At 39.4% G+C, this 19,436-nt stretch overlaps 5 protein-coding genes across 10 annotated transcripts; 4 read left to right on the forward strand and 1 right to left on the reverse strand.

The window, feature by feature from the left end:
• The first annotated feature begins 3,553 nt into the window (after window positions 1–3,553).
• Window positions 3,554–6,482, forward strand: LOC116929209 (tetraspanin-5). 3 transcript variants are annotated; one of them, XM_032936380.2, is made up of 9 exons: window positions 3,554–3,783; window positions 3,852–4,046; window positions 4,108–4,182; window positions 4,246–4,344; window positions 4,402–4,530; window positions 4,606–4,656; window positions 4,992–5,108; window positions 5,438–5,554; window positions 5,759–6,482. In XM_032936380.2, the coding sequence occupies exons 1-9, from the start codon at window positions 3,694–3,696 to the stop codon at window positions 5,828–5,830; spliced, it is 945 nt and encodes a 314-aa protein (XP_032792271.1). In that variant the 5' UTR covers window positions 3,554–3,693; the 3' UTR covers window positions 5,831–6,482. The 3 variants fall into 3 exon arrangements, with proteins under 3 accessions (XP_032792271.1, XP_032792270.1, XP_032792266.1); XM_032936379.2 differs by lacking the exon at window positions 5,438–5,554; XM_032936375.2 differs by lacking the exon at window positions 4,992–5,108 and having other exon boundaries at window positions 3,556–3,783.
• Window positions 6,483–8,910: 2,428 nt separating this feature from the next.
• Window positions 8,911–10,868, forward strand: LOC116929204 (serine/threonine-protein kinase/endoribonuclease IRE2). The gene is made up of 6 exons (XM_032936361.2): window positions 8,911–9,330; window positions 9,430–9,708; window positions 9,776–9,842; window positions 9,910–9,992; window positions 10,068–10,446; window positions 10,539–10,868. The coding sequence occupies exons 1-6, from the start codon at window positions 9,068–9,070 to the stop codon at window positions 10,686–10,688; spliced, it is 1,221 nt and encodes a 406-aa protein (XP_032792252.1). The 5' UTR covers window positions 8,911–9,067; the 3' UTR covers window positions 10,689–10,868.
• Window positions 10,869–11,714: 846 nt separating this feature from the next.
• LOC116929224 (adhesive plaque matrix protein) lies at window positions 11,715–14,676 on the reverse strand. 3 transcript variants are annotated; one of them, XM_032936407.2, is made up of 5 exons: window positions 14,640–14,676; window positions 14,370–14,555; window positions 14,025–14,300; window positions 13,900–13,946; window positions 11,715–11,905 (listed from the first exon to the last, which is right to left on the reverse strand). In XM_032936407.2, exons 1-5 carry the CDS (start codon window positions 14,643–14,645, stop codon window positions 11,836–11,838), a joined length of 585 nt encoding a protein of 194 aa, XP_032792298.2. In that variant the 5' UTR covers window positions 14,646–14,676; the 3' UTR covers window positions 11,715–11,835. The 3 variants fall into 3 exon arrangements, with proteins under 3 accessions (XP_032792298.2, XP_032792276.2, XP_032792282.2); XM_032936385.2 differs by lacking the exons at window positions 13,900–13,946; window positions 14,025–14,300; window positions 14,370–14,555; window positions 14,640–14,676 and adding exons at window positions 12,439–12,621; window positions 12,699–12,731 and having other exon boundaries at window positions 11,715–12,354; XM_032936391.2 differs by lacking the exon at window positions 11,715–11,905 and having other exon boundaries at window positions 13,708–14,300.
• Window positions 14,677–15,612: 936 nt separating this feature from the next.
• On the forward strand, window positions 15,613–16,638 carry LOC116929244 (adhesive plaque matrix protein). The gene is made up of 3 exons (XM_032936413.2): window positions 15,613–15,724; window positions 15,812–15,997; window positions 16,065–16,638. The coding sequence occupies exons 1-3, from the start codon at window positions 15,719–15,721 to the stop codon at window positions 16,533–16,535; spliced, it is 663 nt and encodes a 220-aa protein (XP_032792304.2). The 5' UTR covers window positions 15,613–15,718; the 3' UTR covers window positions 16,536–16,638.
• A 968-nt stretch (window positions 16,639–17,606) lies between these two features.
• LOC116929252 (adhesive plaque matrix protein) lies at window positions 17,607–18,610 on the forward strand. 2 transcript variants are annotated; one of them, XM_032936439.2, is made up of 4 exons: window positions 17,607–17,631; window positions 17,709–17,891; window positions 17,976–18,382; window positions 18,425–18,610. In XM_032936439.2, the coding sequence occupies exons 1-4, from the start codon at window positions 17,626–17,628 to the stop codon at window positions 18,492–18,494; spliced, it is 666 nt and encodes a 221-aa protein (XP_032792330.1). In that variant the 5' UTR covers window positions 17,607–17,625; the 3' UTR covers window positions 18,495–18,610. The 2 variants fall into 2 exon arrangements, with proteins under 2 accessions (XP_032792330.1, XP_032792321.1); XM_032936430.2 differs by having other exon boundaries at window positions 17,976–18,610.
• The last annotated feature ends 826 nt before the right edge of the window (window positions 18,611–19,436 follow it).

Below are 19,436 nucleotides of genomic sequence, written 5' to 3' on the forward strand. Positions count from 1 at the left end.
TACATTTTCTTTGTTTTTCAATCTTTTTTACAAAACCTTGTGATGTTTATCGTAAATACAATGTCTTGCTTGCGATGAAGCGCATCCCTTCAGCTCGACAATGTATTCATTCAGGAAAACTTTGAGCAGCTACACAAGCTTTCATAAAACCGGCTTTTGATGATATTCAACAACCCTGATACGAACATATATTTAAAACGTAACGAGTTGTCTTTCGAATCTCCGTATAATTCATGGTATACCTACTTTTCCTCCTGTTCTGCTTTGATTGGGTGCCAATACTATACATATATAGGACCGTGGTATTGGAATAGAAATCAAGTCAACTCAAATACCAAATGACAGATTCCTTTTGCTAATCAGACTATTGACATCGATATTGATTTCCGTTTCGAAAGCTGTCTTCATTCATACAAACAAGTTGAAACATTTTTAGACTTGTTTTTTCGAGTTGTACCGTCCTGCATGCCGGTTAGCTATCATGTGGAACTTGTAGTAAAAAAAAGGAAAACAATCCACGACTCATTCAACACAAAAAGATATAGATTTAATTCTTTTTAAATCAAACGAGTTACCTAAGGCAAAGTCGATTTAAAAGTCATCTTGCCTCTGAAGATGATTGTAAAGTGCGATGTGTCGTTTCGTGATAAAACCGTCGTGAAAATTCTTTATCGCACTTTCACGGAGTCTTGTAGGTGTCTAGACAAGACATAACTAACGGCCGTACGTTTCAGTTGTTACAAATTGTTATAGAATTACCCGAAAAAAAAGACGATCGGTCGGTGGGTACATCCTTCGTCGCGTAAAAATTGCAACTCAAAATGTCTTTTGTCAAAGGACAATAGAGCGAAAGCGTACAAGATGGTTACACGCGTGACGAAATTTACCTGTTGCTGTTGACGATCCACTTGTTAAAAACTTACACGTTATTGTTCATGCTGGCAACATTGCGCACAACGAAGGTTTTTTACCTAACACTACCAGCTTAGCTTATGTTTAAGTGTCGCTTGGCGAATTTGTGCCAAATGTTTCAATCCTACCAATTTGCATAACTTTTAATAAGTGTCCCAAAAATCGATGAAATGCACCAAATGTAGCCCTTGGGGGTTAGTGACCCGTCAGAACGAGGCAAGGTAAGAAACAGAAAAACTGCCCAGACATTGGAAAAATATGAGGTGGGGTAACTAAATTTTTGAAAGGGAACCGGTGAGATAATTTGTCAAACCTAATAGAAAAACGTTCAAGGGCAACGGTTTTCAGACAAGTTCAAATGATCCTAAAAAAAAGAAGAAACTCACCAAAAAGCAATATCATAAAATGACAAACAACATTGCACAATAACTACAACTCATAAACGAGATGAGCAATGACTTGAATGTTTCCGAGTGCTTTCAACTTTTATCTACATCGCAAAATGAAAAGCGGCTGTGATGCAGAAGGCTAGGGTTCAAATCTCGTCACGCAAATTGTTTTATACGTCTAAATTTTAAGGCTTAAGGAGTTAGTTACACTTAACAGTAAATGTCTATTCACAGGTGTGGCGGTGGACTAATTTGTGGACATCAAGAAGTGGGACAGTCCTATTTTTACTACGAGGATAACATGTCACTTAAAGTTAAATAAATTCGTTCCGGTCTCCACAGTTGAGATGCTGAATCTACGTAAAAATTGGTGGCTATAATTTACCGAGGCAATAGAAATCAAAATCGTCCTCAGGTTGGTGTCGTTTCAAAGAGAAAAGCAAACGCATATAGCGTAGCGAATAGATAAAATTATTTTATTAAGTAAAAAAAAAGTGTGAGAAAGGTGTAATGGTAAAGAGGAGAGCCTTACAACTGGACCGAAAGAGTATAGCACAGGAGACTGTTCCTCTTTGATTAATAACCATAAAATTCTTTTGCTTATGGAACAGCCTTACAAGAGTCAGATTGAATCTATTAAGCCGTTATGACATTAGAAATAGTGAGATGGCTGTATGATAAAGCAGAGGAACACCACCTTCTTGACGTCATCCGCTAGTGGCATTACGTAAAGTGTATTTTGAATATCGAAATCAACGAGGCATGTCAGCTTCCCGTGATGCGTTGGCGTGCAGTGTCTACGAAGACCGAATTTTTCTTTTGATGATCCCCGAAGTTCACTCAACATTGCGGTAACTAACGGATTTGGCAAATTATGACGCAAAATAACGATGTTCGCATTTTTCGTGCGACTGTGTGACGTACACTCGAGGTTTTCGTGACCGTATTGTTGAGATGGAAACTTGAGGGAATGACACCGTTCCAGTAAACACCGAGAGACATTAACTCAAAATAAACAGGCAAATATAACAAACGCAGAACGTGGTAAGTTGTGATTTGAATTTTTATTCAAAAATGTTTGTATTTCTAGTGTTGAAAATGATGACGCGGCATTTTCGACATTTTCTCAGCGTTTTCGGTCGGAAATTATACACTTTCCGGAATCTGTCTAAGGATCTCTTTCTCGGTTCAAACGGAAGACTCCTCTTCGTTCACGTTGACTCAACTACTACCACCGTATTTAACTACTAAATTATATAGAGGGGAAAAGATGACATTGTAAAGACATTTTATTTCTAATGGATTTTCGTCATGTTGCGTCAGTCATGTCGCAGATCAGTAAAGGCGATAAACTGTCTCGTTATCCACCATTTTGATTGAACTCGTTGATACATTCATCACAAGACCACAGACAGTAGAAAATTACAACAAAAAAAAGACGAGTGTAGCTATCATGTAAAGCTTTGAGAAGAATCTGCCTACCTCATTCGTACAACGTAATCAATACGCAACAAGTTACTTAATTTTTTTTTTCTATTTATTCTTTCTTCACTCCTAAAAAAATAAAATAAAATGTGATTCCACACAGAAAGATGCGCTGCCGGAGTGAAAAACAGCCAATTAAAATCATTGCAACGCAGATTTACATTCATCAGTCATTCCAATAACAACCCGGACAACTGAGTTCCTTTTCGAATGAAAGGCGAACGGGGATTGACGTCACTGAGTTGCTTTGGTACAGACTACAAATGTTGGACAACTACTACAAAATACCTGATTCGTCCTGTAGTCTACCGTAAACCTCTTAGACACGACTGCGCTGGGTAGGTAAATAAGATAACATCGCACTTCATGTAATCGAGGTAGGCATAATCCACGCAATCGTTACCTTGCCTTGTCTCTGGTTCCACTAGCTTTACTTTTTAAATAATTCTAAATTAAATATGTAGTAATGTTGATTATAGCATTAATGAAAAATCACGAAATGTTGCGGCGTACCAAAATAATCTGCTATCACAATACTCCGGGGCAGCCGCCTCATTGAGCAGCAGAAGAAAATTTTCCTGAACTAAAAATTCATTTTTGTTTTATTATATATATATTTTTTTCATATGTATTCGATGCATGCACCAGCGTGGTTGTTATAAATGCGGCTCACAGGAAAAAACAAAAAATCCAGAAATGTTTGCGATAAAACTAAAATTCGGAGTAATCGATTCTTCGGCTGATAAACTTTTCGTATCGATACCTTATGTCGTGAAAAGAAAATAATAAAAAGTAGCAGCCCGAGGACATGTACTTTTTGCTTTTTCATTGAACCTTGATGCAACCGTTTGATAGCAAAATGTCGGAAAATTAGGGCATCGAATTGTTTGTGAGCATCTCAACTAAAATGCCCACCAACAGAAAGTATCGGCGTGATCAAAGTGAAGTCAGTTGTTGCCTGAAGTATCTCATATTTGGATTCAATGTAATATTCTGGGTAAGTAATCTGCAAACAAAGACCTGTATTTACTTGAAATTACATATATTCTACTTGCCTCAAATCAGCTAACTGGGCTTGGAATCATGGCTGTTGGAATCTGGGCATGGACAGAGAAAGATACATTCAGCAACTTGCAAAGACTTACAAACGTGGCTTTAGATCCAGCATTCATTCTGATTGTTGCTGGAGCCGTTACCTTCATCATTGGATTCACAGGCTGTGTTGGAGCACTCAGAGAAAACACTGTTCTTCTTTCAGCAGTATGATTGTTGATTATCATAAGTGTGTTGCATTTTGTAATCTCTTTTTCATTGTTTTCAGTATGCAATCTTTCTTGCAATCCTTTTGTTGCTCGAAATGACTGCTGGCATTCTAGGTTTTATATTTAAAGATTGGGTAAGATATTAGCTTGACTCTAAGCCTTATTGTATTTTCTAAACAATGTTTCTTCTTGTTTAGATAAAACAACAAGCCACAGGAGGCTTTCAGGCATTCATTGTACATTATCGTGATGACCCTGATCAACAAAATTTGATTGATTGGATACAGGAAGGATGGGTATTACCATCCATATTCTAATGTTTATATTTCCTATTATTAACTTTGCTTTTATAGCTTCAATGCTGTGGTATAGAAGGCCCTAAGGATTGGGATAGAAACATTTATTTCAACTGCTCATCTGCAGAAGTGGGAAGTCGAGAAGCCTGTGGTGTTCCTTTTAGTTGTTGCAAACCTCAACCAAATGTAAGCATTTTTCAAAGATATGAAGAGTGTTACAATATTGTCTGTATTCATTAACAAGTATCTATCTTTTACCAGGAAATTATAAAAAACAAACAGTGTGGATACGACGTTAGGAAACCGGATTATGTAAATATTTTGTCCTTTCCACACTTCCTTCAAATTGATTAGATATTCCTTGACGCTTTTCTCTCGCAAATTCATGGGTTTGGTGGTTAGTGGTTAGCAGGGTAACTATGGCACCGACAATTTACTTTAGCAAATGAAGCAGTGACGGGATCCTTTTTTTTTCTTTCGTGGTATTCCTCAAGTCATACTATCACGTTATGTATTCTGCTAAGCTCACGCCTACCATTCACTTCAGGAGCACTAGAATTTAACATAAGTGGTATTTGGTGCATAATATGGAATCTGTAATTCTATCTTCTTTCAAACCCAATTTTGTTTTGCTTGGTAATGTACAGCCAGGCGATCGGAGCATGGTTGTATACGACCGGGGCTGTTTGAGGGCAGGGGAAGATTGGGTTGAGGTTAACCTTATTCCAGTTGCCGGAGCAGCAGTGGGTATCGCCATCCTCCAGGTATTAGTGATATCATATAATGCTAAAAATGTAACTATCTTTAGGATCAGACTTGACAACTAGGGCCTTTCATTTTAAAAGAGGTAAGTTGCAGAGTTTATTTTGTTTTTTGCATGGCATGATAGTAGGTCATATGGTGGCAGTATTGAACGAACTGATGTATTTATAGTATACATTGGTGGTCGTGGTATGTATCCCTGTTTCGGTGGCTTGAACTGGTGCTGGGGACCCTTAATGGTTACGGATCTATTTTCTCCATTTCCATCTTCCATTGATACGCGCCAATACGTTATTCAAACAACCTCCACTCCTCCCTTTGATATCATTAGAATTATGACGTGGCGAAAATCATCAACGATAAAGGCTGCCTTCCAGCAGGAGAAGAGTGGCTAGAAAGAAATCTCCTAGTAGTGGCCGGTGTGGCTGTTGGCATAGCCTTTTTACAGGTAATTTTTAAAGTTTATTAGGAAAGCATGGGGAAGTTGTATTCCGGGACTGGCAAGACAATGCTTAAAAATGGTATGTAAATTTGGAGATTCGTCGTTGAATTGATCTATGGAAATATCGTCAGTAATTCACCGCTGCCAAATTGCCGCCTTTTTACGTTATAGCCATGAGCTAATTGACGTTGCGATTTATTGTTCTCCCAGATACTCGGCATTTGCTTTGCCCAAAATCTGCGGGCTGACATTTTCGCCCAGAAGTCCAAGTGGGGTCGTTAAAGGAGAAGAACAGAATCATCGGAGTACTTCAAAATGTGGGCTCGACTACGTCCATTTTTATCCTCATCTGATTGCTGTCTTAATTTCCATGACCCTCCTATTTCTTCGTATCGGCTGGTCTGCACGCCCAGGAATTGTTGACTCTCATAATGGATTTCTCTTTGGGTATAACTTAAAAGATACTTAACTTTTTAACTCTTCCGCGCACAATTGTAGCAACAAGGTACCGAATTATTCGAACAAAAGTATTTGTACAGAGTAACGAGTTGAACAAAGCCTCTTGCAGTATTTTCGGCCCAGCCTCTCTCAATGAAGCATCCCACTTTGAATTGCGCCACGCTTAATAAGTTGACGTCAAATTTATGGTGGCACTTAAAAACAAAAACTAATATTAACTAGATTGCAGCTAGGCTAACCCTCGTTATCTTCTCAAAGCCTGTAAATCTCATCCTCTATGTAGTAACTCGTTGGTCTTGATCTTGGCCCGGGATGATTCCTTGTTTTTACCCGGTAACATGCAAATATCTTCGCAATGAAGCTCTTTCCAATATTCACTTTTGAAGTTTTGTCGTGGATGTTTTAGCCTGACTGAAGTTTCAAGTGATCTGACTGTTTTTATAGCCTCAACCATTCAATACATTGTTTTTCTTTACATTTTACATTGTCATTTTCATAGTCATCGTTGTACAGATATTTAGGGCATCCTATCAAATGCTCATTTACAACTATGACCTATTGCATGAGTATAGAAAAAGAATTGCGGGTGTCATTGCTCGACATTCTACTTTTTTATTGAGCAGTTGTATAATGTATATTATCACTTTCTGCTGCCTACCTGCTTGACCAACATGGAATTGTTAGTTGGTGGGAAATTGGCGAAATGTATATCATTCGCGGTACGATAGGCGTAGCCAATATTTTTGTATTTAACTTTTTAAAGAAAAGGACCTTGCACGGTTTTTCTAAACCTCCATAATGTGGGAAGGGAAAGCTAACCAAACTAAATTTTCGAAATAACTGGCATGTATGGCGCTTTTGTCCACACGTATTCCGCACGGTTAATTGTTTTGACGCCTGGAGTGATTGTTTTTCTCTTTTTATTCCATAGGCCCTTCTTTTTTTTTCTTTGTGCAGTCGCCTCCATTAATATGCCCCCCGAATGGCGGGAAAACTTGTCTCTTTCTCCGTCAATACATTGGCAGCGATACTTAAGTTTTCCCGCCATTCGGAGGAGGCACATATTTATCGAGGCGAGTATACCTTTTTGTTTCGACAATTGCGAGAAAATGCAAATTTTTAGGGAACAGAGCGCATCAGAAGTTAGAGGAAGGGGGATCAAAAAGCCGCCCAATCCTTTTGTTTTCTTCTGTCCTATTTATTTTCTCACCACTCCTTTAACAGTTACCGGTGAGACACGGTAACGACCTTGATCCCATAGCATTTTGTCAAAGATAGATGTAAATTCTCATTGCTATCTGATTAAAAAAAAAGTGAGTTGCAGACAGACTTGTTTTCCTAGTATTGATTTACATTATTGTTGGCTGTGCTCGAAACCTCTCGGATTTAGACATGGGCGATTTACCGTGTGACAATTTGTTTCTTTTTAAATTCTATTCTCATCGTGTTACCTAAAGTCGACACAGGCACGTAACTGATTTGAATTACTAATCATCGTTGTCTGGTATTTTCTAGCCGACAAATAGTTACACTAGACTGCTACTTGTCCGTATCCTCCGTATAAGCCATTCCAAGAAGGAGGTAAATCCTATCTATAGAATACGTCATGGCTTTGGCTATGACTCAACATTCTCGTCACCAACAGCAGATTTTGAAAAAAAAAAATGTTGTGTTATCAAGATGACATGGTGATGCTGTCATTTTGTTACTAATTAATATGCCCATTGCTGATAAGAGTTGAATCACGACGTAAGAAAGTCAGGACTTGCCAAGTTAGACGAAGTTCTTCCCCTACTATGGACGTACGAAGCGGAAAGTAGTGAAAAAAGAGAATAGCGGTGCCCGTCAAAGTCTATTTATTTTTTCTGGTTGCGTCCCAGTGTTCCAGTACATAAAAGATCTCATTGAGCATTAAGAGATGTATACCAAAAAACAGTTACTACGTTCGAAAGTGTTGAAATGTTCCAGAAGCCTACGGCGTACGTGCACGAACTAAATCCGGGAAATTTACCAAATTTACGATAGGATGTGAAATACTAGATTGCTAACTCTAAACCATCTGTCTTTCGAGTGCAAAATGATAGTGTCTAAATTTGAGTCTATGTATTCATGCATATCATTCATAGTTCAACAAATTAGGTTAATGAGAGGTCGGTTTGAGAACGTCAAGTGTTCTACGGGAGATCTACGGGCAAGGAGGTTTCTACATGGAAGAGGTGTATGGAATCGGTGTTAACGAATAACTATGATAGTGAATGCTGGTTCCCATCGCAAACACCTACAATCTGAAAAGCCCAGCGGAAGAAGGTCTACACGTATCAAACAGAAGACACAAGAGATATGTTATCAATTTGTGATGACAGTTGTGCCGTCAGCTTACATTCAATGAAGGCAGTAAAACCCCGAAGAAATGAATTGAGTACAAATTATAAACAAATGGATTAAACGGAAGGAGGGTAAAAGGTAATAAACTTCTTTTATTTCTTGCGCTCCGCGTGCCATTGTTGCGGGTCCTTTCCTTGGCTTTCTGATCCTGAAATAGATAGAGGTCTAACCAAAGACACCACTAGTGTTTTGTTGCAAATCCACCAGAGAACATGGCTTTAAATTCAACATGATTGACGTATCTAGTATGCTGAAGATTAAATAGATTAGCATCGGAATCTCTCCAACGCAAAATTGTTGCGTTAAATTCTAACGACAGGAATAGAGTAAGAACTAAAATTACAATTGTACTTGTGACCTCAGTTGAACTGTACCAACATTGATGAATAGGTTAAGCAGTCCTCTGCGTTTTCCATTTTGATAATGGAAGTCAATCCTGTTTAATATGCATTTTAACGAGTCTAACGCCGTGATTATTTTCCGTATCCATTTCCAGAACGGAGAGCCAATCGCCATTGCGACTTAACACCTAGCAGCGATAAGGACGCGGAACAGCGATGCGCAGCGGGAATCACGTGACAATCTCGAAGCCAATAAGATGATAGAGGGGGTAGTTAGCGAGAACCGCAGGACTGGCTTTTAGGCCAGTGGATCCATCGCAACTACTCGCAGTCTATGACCGCAATAGCGCTAATCATGGCCGCACCGAATCAGCCAGAGTGGACCACCCTCGGAAAATTAAGTCTACCCAAATCCGCACAAACGAACGCCAAAAGTGTAGAAGTTCTCGTCTTCCAGGGACTTTATGATGGTAAAATTCCAGTCACTATTAAGCGGGCCAAAAAATCGCTTAGCGTAGTCGACAAGAAAATCCTTAAGGACATCAATCATCCGAGCATCACACGTTATTACACCACCGAAGCGGACGAGGAATTCTAGTACGATGGTGTCATTTTTTGTTACGTCTCTTTATTTTGAAAAATGAAAAACCTTTTCGATGTTTCATCTGTGTATCTGTGTCTCTTAAATCTTAACAGCTACATTGCGACGGAAATATCTACGGATACGCTGGAAGTTCTGGCTCTAAAGGGAGTCGAAGGTCGAAAGAACACGGAACCAGAATCTGCTAAACCAGCGGTGGGCACTCACAAGGATGTTCTTCATCAAATCACTCGAGCTGTTGCTTACCTTCACGATAAGAAAATCATCCACGGAAACATCAATCCACAGAGCATCGTTATTTGCTCACAGGAACCCACACTTAATGATCTTAAACCTTCACCCAGAGCCAAACTAGCCAATTTTGAAGTTGAAGGGTATGCATTTCTTAAAATTATTTTTTTTTCTCATTAGTTTTTCATTTTCCATCATGAATATTCGCAGGGCTCGTGAAGGTTGGAAAGCACCGGAGTACGAACTAAAACCAGAGGATTTATCGCCGGCTTCTGATGTAAAACTGCATCTATACTCAATTCGAATAAGATCCATTAACAATAACACAAGATTTGATGTAACAGGTATTTTCATTGGGCGTCGTCTTTGCATATTTGCTTTCCAATGGTCTACATCCCTTTGGTCCTGTTCATCTCCAACAGAGCAAGTACAAAACATTTCTTTAAAACACTACTTTATTGACATAGCCTATTGAACGTGAAAGTACGAAAAGCCGATGAAGTATTCTTTTTGGATTTCTCCACCTGTCTGAGGAGAAGCTGAACGATCCGAGTGCCGTTGATCTTATGAAACGGATGCTCGATAGTGATCCAACAACTCGAATTACCATAAAAGGCGTCCTGGGTCATCCTTACTTCATGGGAGCCGAGGAAGCTATAGCGTTCATCTGCAAAGCGGTCGACGAAGTTCTGAAACCCGAAATGAATTTGGTTAACGAGGGAGGCGAAAGTTCCATCATCAATGAACTGAGGAACGGCGAACAGCCCATCATTCGCGGTTACTGGAAACAATATCTAACGCCTTACGTACGCAAGTTGATTGAACGTCGTAGTTACGATGCCAAATCGTTGCCTGGGCTGCTGTTAGCCATCAGGGATAAGGTATGCATCGTAAAAGACAAGGCTAAAGTCAATTGTGAAATTTTATTACCTTGGGCGTGTTTTGCTCGCGTCTGTCGTCTGTTTCTTTCCAGGCGGTCCAGTATGCAGATCAGTCACCCGAAGTCAAGGCTGAATTCGGAAGTAAACCAGAAGGTTATTGGATCTACTGGTCGACATTATTTCCTTCTTTACTCATCCACACATGGAGAGTGATAGTGGGTCGATTTGGATCGAATGTTTAAAAATATTTTTTTTTTCTTAATTTTCTCCTTAAATTTTGTCTGGCTATTTCTACGTTTTTTAATTAGTAGCACGTAGAGACAGAAAAATAGGGCAAACCAATCAGCACTGTGTAACTGCTTTAATTTTATTGTGGGAGGAAACGAAAATAAATCGACATCATGTGCTGCCCTTCTAATGTTTAACAGGCCAGTTCTTTTTCGACAAGCCAAATGCCCACCACTGAAGACGGGGGGGGGAGGAAAAGCAGTGACAATCTAATCTGAAAAGCGGCTGCTTGTTGAGGCCAAGAATAGAGCGTTTATTGATCCTCGGTTGAGGTGACAATAACAAACTAGGATCAGCTGTTTCTAAACAAGTTTACGACCCAACCAAGTCGACAACATCTCCAGTGGCAACTGTCGACCGATAGTTAAACAACACAATGAAACACACAGCAGAATGCCAGAAATGTATGGTATTTTTTACTGTGTTCCTTTTCTTCTTTTTTTTTACACCAAGAGAAAGGATCCTTGTGTGTTGAAATTGAAAGCTAAAAGTCTTTTTTCTTTTTTTTTTTGCTTCGTTGTGCCAGACCAATACTTCAGGATTGCGTGGTGTCGTTTGCCAACAGAGATAAGAGGTAAACCTGATACTAACTCCCCGGACGGAATGTTCTCTCCATGTGCAAGTGTTAAGCCTGGGTCGTCATTGTTGTCGATGCTCTTGAGATGTCTTTCACAAGGAATGAATCAGGTCAGAAATCCCGACATATGGCGTTCAACCAAAGCATTGGTCGTTAAAACGTGTTAATGGAAATTATTGTGGGATGTGTATGTTTCTTATAAATAACTTATCAAAATTACATCCAAACAATGAGGTTTATCGAACATCGAATGGAAAAAAGATTTTGGATGATGTCTAACATTAACGGCATTGATGATAAAAGCGCTTTTGCTGCGAGCTGTCCATTCATTTCAATTGATAGTTCATCTTGTTGGAGATATTACGGTATTTGATACATCTATAAGACTCGTTTATGTTCGAAGTATGTTCAATAATTCTATATATTTCTTAGTCTTCATATAAAATAATTATGTTGGTGCGAATAAAATATGTTGTACAAGAATTGGTCGTCAGCAGAGGCACGGCATATGGCTTAGTACTGGATTAGTACTTTCTGGGTGGTTTGTAATCGTTTTGGTAAGGGGTCGTTGGATAAGCAGATGGAGTTGGGTATTTATCCATCATGTACGGAGTAGATGGATAGGTTGGTGGGTATTTATCCGTCATGTACGGAGTAGATGGATAGGTTGGTGGGTATTTATCCTTCATGTACGGAGTAGATGGATAGGTTGGTGGGTATTTATCTGTCATGTACGGAGTATTTGGGTAGCTTGGTGGGTATTCAGCCTTGTATGAAGGGGTGGGTGGAGGGTAAGAAGGAGCACCCTTGTATGGAGCAGGGGCATAGTTGTCGCCGTACTTGGGTTCTCCGGTATATTGCACGTCAGCGACGTATCCGTAAGAATCGGCCTTGTAGGTGACAGTTTGAGTGGTGCCATCGGGAAGATAGACGAAATAGGAACCTTTAACGTTTCCATAGCCGTCACCAGTCTCTTTTTGGCCAAAGTCGTTGTACGAAGGGCCATCCTTTACTTCATAGGCGAAGTGGTAGGGTGTCGGAACCTATGAGGGAAGAGACCATATCACGACAGTTCATCAAATATATGGATCATCTCTGTCATACCAATATCTAGTAATGGCACTTACATTATAATCGTCTGGAGCATAATCTTTCTTGTTTTGATTGTAATCCATGCTGTAGTCTTGCTTGTTGTCTTTTTTGTAGTCCTGACCGTAGTTCATCGACTGGTAGCCATCCTTGGCGTAGGGGTCCTTTTGGTATACTCCACCAGCGGCAGCAACGGCGAGAAGAGCGGCGAAAAGGAAAATCTTTATCAAATAATTAACAAACAAATGAGTAAAGACGAGAAATTTGTAAAGGACTTTTGAAAAAGAAGTTGCTTTACCTTCATGTTGAAGCTGTGATAGTTCAAATGAAACTGTGCTCTTTCGATGATTCGGTCAGGGGTTTATATACCCCGATTCTTGCGGGAATTTGCTTATCGCTGACCTTGGCTGGACTCGTTTTCGACATAAGCGCAGTCTGTTTCTGAAACTGGTGCATTAGCATGCTTTTCTCCTGCTTACACAATACCGATCTAATTTAAATCAACATGGTTGGACATATACTTTTTACCTCTCTGTGTAGGAGAAAGTAGTCACCTCGAACCAAAAATGGCTACATCAAAAGCATTTTTTCAATAAAACGGCTATATTTAGTTAAATTATTCAGAAAACCTTTGCTATAGCCTTACAATATAGCTATATATTTGCTTAATTATATAGCTGTAACCCTTGCTTGCAATTCATACAAATTCCTGCGACCTGTTCTGTTATAATTTACTGTCAAGGTTTGTTAATGCGTGATGGTTTCTGCCGCATAGTTTTCTAGTTAATTGCCATATGCTTTTAAGCTTTCGTTATGTTGAGAATTTATTTGTACATCTTCAGTACCGAAGAAGCGAATACCAATGTCATTTAATCACAGATCAAGTTCAGGTTACACCAAAGATTCTTTATATTACGTATACGGCTATTTCACTCTGATCTTCATAGTTTCGGTGAATTGCAATGCCATTTCACCTGTAAATGGGATTACACAAATGTCGATTTGCAAGAAACTTTGACCTTCCATGGATTTTTGTGTCGAAATGGACATCGGATAACGAAAAGTGTCTATAAAACTTGCATAGTTTAAACGGTGCTCGGAAAAAACAAGGAAACTGTTTCGCTGTAGTGGAGAACGGGTTTCATCAAAAGAAAACGAACAACTTCATTTCAAAACTAGGGTCTGTTTAAAAGAAAATACTTTGAATATTTATTCTGTTTAATCGCCAGGTAGCAATCAAAATTCGATTCATTATGTATTTTATGTATAGTCATTTTGTCAAGCTCATGTTTTGGAAAGAAAAGGAATAAATAATTTTTTTATCTCTTCTTTTTATTTCTTTAACCTCTAATCAAATAATTATGGATAACATACGTTGTACCGTACAAGAATTGGTCGTCAGCATGGCACGGCATAGTTTAGCACTGGATTAGTAGCGTTTTGTTTTTTCGTAAATATTTTTGTTAGGTGGCATTGGATAAGTAGATGGAGTTGGGTATTTATCCATCATGTACGGAGTAGTTGGGTAGGTTGGTGGGTATTGAGGCTTGTATGAGGGTGTGGGTGGGGGGTAAGAAGGAGCAGCCTTGTATGAAGGAGTGGGTGGAGGGTAAGAAGGAGCAGCCTTGTATGAAGGAGTGGGTGGAGGGTAAGAATAGGCAGCCTTGTATGGAGCAGGGGCATAGTTGTCGCCGTACTTGGGTTCTCCGGTATATTGCACGTCAGCGACGTATCCGTAAGAATCGGCCTTGTAGGTGACAGTTTGAGTGGTGCCATCGGGAAGATAGACGAAGTAGGATCCTTTAACGTTTCCATAGCCGTCACCAGACTCTTGTTGGCCGAAGTCGTTGTATGAAGCTTTATCCGTTACTTTATAGGCGAAGTCGTAAGGTGTTGGAACCTATGGGGAAAGGGAATCATATATGTATAGACTATGCTGGTTCTTGTAACATGAAGTAATGGAACTTACCTGATAATAATCGGGGGTAGAATAACCTTTCTTGTTTTGATTGTAATCCATGCTGTAGTCTTGCTTGTTGTCTTTTTTGTAGTCCTGACCGTAGTTCATCGACTGGTAACCATCCTTGGCGTAGGGGTCCTTTCGGTATGCTCCACCAGCGGCAGCAACGGCGAGAAGAGCAGCGAAAAGGAAAATCTTTATTAAATAATTAATAAAAAAATGAGTAAATACCAGAAATTTTAGAGCAAAGTTGGAAGTTTCGTGCACTATTACTTTTACCTTCATGTTGGTGCTGAGATAGTTCAAACGAAACTGTGCCTTTTCGGTGATTCGTTCTGAGGCTTATATACCTGAATTGGCATATAGTTATAAAAGCACGTCCTAGCAGATCAGCTATTTTTAGTTATTGCTTCATTTACTTTCCAATTTAAAAGCAATCGTGAATTTGCTTTACCTCCTAGCAAATTTGTTTGAGTGCCTCTTGAATTACTTCTAGTAAATTTTAGCCAAAGTCTGTCCTAATTTTCATAAATGAATCCATTTTCTGCTATTGGGAAATGTTCACATACTAGAAGCTGGAAACTTAAAAGCGCAAATTGCACCAGATATGTCTAAGAATATACATTCCGGTTTGGTTTATGTCTTTTCTTATGCTGGACCCCTGTGTTACGTGACTTTCTCGTTGCAACTGTATGTACCACTTTGCAAATTCTTTTCACCTAAATGCAAATGCATCCCACCGAACATGTATGGTACGATTGAACAACATACTATTAGAACTATTTTCTTACTACAACACATGAACGACCAAAAATCACGATTTTGAAAACTGTTTTACTAAGATCAGCCGCTTTGCAACGGCACGAAGGAGCGATTTTCTTTAGCATATGTAACCGGCTAAGTGACAATGCCATACCTATATTCATTCAAGTTTTCCTTTTTTTAAATATAAACCATAGTAAGAAAAGTAAAAGGTAAATTTTTATCGCTGGACAAGACGCCCAGCACGCAAAACATGTAGATACACAGAAGGAATACAAAATGCAGAAAGGCTATACTGAACCAAATGAGTGCCACTTACGTGGGTCGAAAAATACAAATTCTAATCAAGGCATAATCTAAATGCTTTCATGTCAAGACCATAGATATCATTACTTGTCGGTGCCGTAATTGTTGATGGTAGCCGGAATGAAGGGTAGTTGCACCATATTTAAAACTAAACCTTCTTGTTAGGAAAGTGGAGCGAGTTCGAGCGATATGCAAAAACCCGGGCCACACCGAGTGACAATTCTGGTATATAATCCAAAGACTGAATCACCGAAAAGGCACAGTTTCATTTGAACTATCACAGCCCCAACATGAAGGTAAAGGTAGTTCGTCTACCATAAAAATTCCTGCTAAATTTCTAGTCTCTACTCATCTCTTTATTATTATTATTATTTTTTTTTTAGATTTTCCTTTTCGCTGCTCTTCTTGCCGTTGCTGCCGCTGGTGGAGCATACCGAAAGGATCCCTACGCCAAGGATGGTTACCAGTCGATGAACTACGGTCAGGGCTACAAAAAAGACAACAAGCAAGACTACAGCATGGATTACAATCAAAACAAGAAAGGTTATTCTACCCCCGACTATTATCAGGTAAGTTTCATTACTTCATGTTACAAGAACCAGGATAGTCTATAAATATGATTCCCTTTCCCCATAGGTTCCAACACCCTACGACTTCGCCTACAAAGTAACGGATGAAGCTTCATACAATGACTTCGGCCACCAAGAGTCTGGTGACGGCTATGGAAACGTTAAAGGATCCTACTTCGTCTATCTTCCCGACGGCACTACTCAGACTGTCAATTATAAAGCCGATTCTTACGGATACGTCGCTGACGTGCAATATACCGGAGAACCCAAGTACGGCGACAACTACGCCCCTGCTCCATACAAGGGTGCTCCTTCTTACCCTCGACCAACCCCTTCATACAAGGCTGTTCCTTCTTACCCTCCACCCACTCCTTCATACAAGGCTGCTCCTTCTTATCCCCCACCCACACCCTCATACAAGCCTCAATACCCACCAACCTACCCAACTACTCCGTACATGATGGATAAATACCCAGCTCCATCTACCTATCCAATGCCACCTAACAAAAATATTTACGAAAAAACAAAACGCTACTAATCCAGTGCTTAACTATGCCGTGCCATGCCGACGACCAATTCTTGTAGAACAACATATTTTATCTTTAATTATTTGATTACAGAATAAATGAATAAAAAGGAGAGATATAAAAATGATGTGTTCCTTTTATTTGCGAAAGATGAGATAAAATACCGTACTATACAAGTATTTAAGCTTGACATTTTCTCAAATACAAAATAAATCAGATGTTGATTGCTGCATGCTGATGTAACAGAAATTTTCAAAATAAATTATTTTTAACACCCACGAATTTTGGAAATGAAACATTTCGTTTCGTTTTGCTGAAATCTGTTCTGCACGGTAGCGAAATTCTTCCTTTTTCGAGTGCCTTGTAAACTATAAGCTTCTGACGGTTTTCGTCATCGGTCGTCCCTTTCGTCACAAAAATACATGGAAGGTCAAAGTTTCTTGCAAATCAACGTCTGATGTGTAACTTCTTTACAGCTAGAATGGCAATGCAGTTCACCGAAACGACCGAGATCAGAGCGAAACAACTGCATACGCAAGTCTTGATCTATGGTGTAATTTGCACTTGATTTATGATTGAATTACATTGGCATTTGTCCTTTTGATACTGAATAATATTCACAAATAAATCGTCAATATAACGAAAGCTAAAAAGCATATGAAGATTAACCCTTAAACGTATGCGGCAGCATCCATCCTATGCCGTAACAATCCTTGACAGGCATGACCGAACAAGTCGCATGAATTTAAAGCCCTGAATTAGTTTGCCGAAAAACATATTCCTGAATAATCAAACTAAATATAGCAGTTTTATTGATACAAATGACTTTGGATGTATTTTTGGTTTGAAGTGGCTACTTTCTCGCACACAGAGAGGTAAGCAGCATATGTCCACCCATGTCGATTTAAATGAGATTGGTGTTGTGTAATGCAAGTGGAAAAGAATGCTAGTGCACCAGTTTCAGAAACAGACCCCGCTTATGTCGGAAACAAGTCCAGCCGAGATCTGCGATAAGCAAATTCCTACAGCAATCGGGGTATATAAACCCCTGACCGAATCATCGAAAGAGCACAGTTTCATTTGAACTATCACAGCTTCAACATGAAGGTAAAGCAACTTCTTTTTCAAAAGTCCTTTACAAATTGCTCGTCTTTACTCATTTGTTTGTTAATTATTTGATAAAGATTTTCCTTTTCGCCGCTCTTCTCGCCGTTGCTGCCGCTGGTGGAGTATACCAAAAGGACCCCTACGCCAAGGATGGTTACCAGTCGATGAACTACGGTCAGGACTACAAAAAAGACAACAAGCAAGACTACAGCATGGATTACAATCAAAACAAGAAAGATTATGCTCCCGACGATTATAATGTAAGTGCCATTACTAGATATTGGTATGACAGAGATGATCCATATATTTGATGAACTGTCGTGATATGGTCTCTTCCCTCATAGGTTCCGACACCCTACCACTTCGCCTATGAAGTAAAGGATGGCCCTTCGTACAACGACTTTGGCCAAAAAGAGACTGGTGACGGCTATGGAAACGTTAAAGGTTCCTATTTCGTCTATCTTCCCGATGGCACCACTCAAACTGTCACCTACAAGGCCGATTCTTACGGATACGTCGCTGACGTGCAATATACCGGAGAACCCAAGTACGGCGACAACTATGCCCCTGCTCCATACAAGGGTGCTCCTTCTTACCCTCCACCCACCCCTTCATACAAGGCTGAATACCCACCAAGCTACCCAACTACTCCGTACATGAAGGATAAATACCCACCAACCTATCCATCTACTCCGTACATGAAGGATAAATACCCAACAACCTATCCATCTACTCCGTACATGAAGGATAAATACCCACCAACCTATCCATCTACTCCGTACATGAGTGATAAATACCCAACTCCATCTACGTATCCAGTACCCCCTTACAACAACGTTTACACTGCACCCAGAAAGTACTAATCCAGTACTAAACCATATGCCATGCCTCTGCTGACGACCAATTCTTGTACAACATATTTGATTCGTAATTATTTGTATGAAGGTTGAGAAGTAAATATAGAATTATTTTAACGCAACATTTCAACACACATTTTTGATTCTTTTCTACTGAACACACCCTTTACTTTCTGATGAGCTTCCTTGAGTATTTACCGCTATATGTTTCTTGAAATCAATTCATGACAACTCGTCATAGACTACCAACTCTTTCCCCGAATCAACTTTTAGTTCCTTTACAACTAAATGCAAAAACACATTTCAGCGAACGTCATAAAAGAACAGATGAGATAGCAAATGCTTCATAATTACAATAGATGCACTATACACGTGAAAGCAACCTAGATTTGATTCTTGATTTCAATCTTGATTTCATCGTCTCACTGCTTTTTTTCGCATGAAATCATCCTCAACAACAACAGCTATTACTTTATATATTCCATCAATAGAAAGCTGAGAACCCAACGTCTCGGTGTACTACGCAAAGCTTTCGCCAGAATCAATGATCAACCGAAAAAGATGGCGTAATAGCTTTTGGCGATATACTAGTAGGCCACTATTGAATTCTATACGTCAATTCAACAAAAGAACTAAAAAAAGAATGGGATTATATTTGATCGTACAAACATTCGTTTTTTGTTGTTGCCATGCTCATCTATAACGTTGAATGGTTCGCATTAAGCCATTCAAACTGTCTGGAACGTAATGGCTAGTAATCAAGGAAACCTCGTTCTAGATCTCTTGGTGAATTTTTAATTGCGAATTCACCGGGCTAACAAGTGCGTATTAATGGCGATTTTGTTTTTTTTTTCTTTCTTCTCCTCGCCCTTTTTTCCTTGAGCCAGTTTGAGGGGGAAAAGGGCGACCGTCACGAGCCTGCAATGTGAAACTTTTATTTTCAAATTG

Source organism: Daphnia magna, linkage group LG1 (genome assembly GCF_020631705.1).
Source record: "Daphnia magna isolate NIES linkage group LG1, ASM2063170v1.1, whole genome shotgun sequence".
NCBI classification, from domain to species: Eukaryota; Metazoa; Arthropoda; class Branchiopoda; order Diplostraca; family Daphniidae; genus Daphnia; species Daphnia magna.

Coding starts and splice junctions, on each gene's coding strand:
- LOC116929209 (XM_032936380.2), top strand. CDS start 3,694: ATGCCCACCAACAGAAAGTATCGGCGTGATCAAAGTGAAGTCAGTTGT. Junction 3,784..3,851: donor GATTCAATGTAATATTCTGG/GTAAGTAATCTG, acceptor GCCTCAAATCAG/CTAACTGGGCTTGGAATCAT. Junction 4,047..4,107: donor ACACTGTTCTTCTTTCAGCA/GTATGATTGTTG, acceptor CATTGTTTTCAG/TATGCAATCTTTCTTGCAAT.
- LOC116929204 (XM_032936361.2), top strand. CDS start 9,068: ATGACCGCAATAGCGCTAATCATGGCCGCACCGAATCAGCCAGAGTGG. Junction 9,331..9,429: donor GAAGCGGACGAGGAATTCTA/GTACGATGGTGT, acceptor AAATCTTAACAG/CTACATTGCGACGGAAATAT. Junction 9,709..9,775: donor GCCAATTTTGAAGTTGAAGG/GTATGCATTTCT, acceptor GAATATTCGCAG/GGCTCGTGAAGGTTGGAAAG.
- LOC116929224 (XM_032936385.2), bottom strand. Junction 12,355..12,438: donor ATGCTCCAGACGATTATAAT/GTAAGTGCCATT, acceptor CTTCCCTCATAG/GTTCCGACACCCTACCACTT.
- LOC116929244 (XM_032936413.2), top strand. Junction 15,998..16,064: donor CTACCCCCGACTATTATCAG/GTAAGTTTCATT, acceptor CTTTCCCCATAG/GTTCCAACACCCTACGACTT.
- LOC116929252 (XM_032936430.2), top strand. Junction 17,892..17,975: donor ATGCTCCCGACGATTATAAT/GTAAGTGCCATT, acceptor CTTCCCTCATAG/GTTCCGACACCCTACCACTT.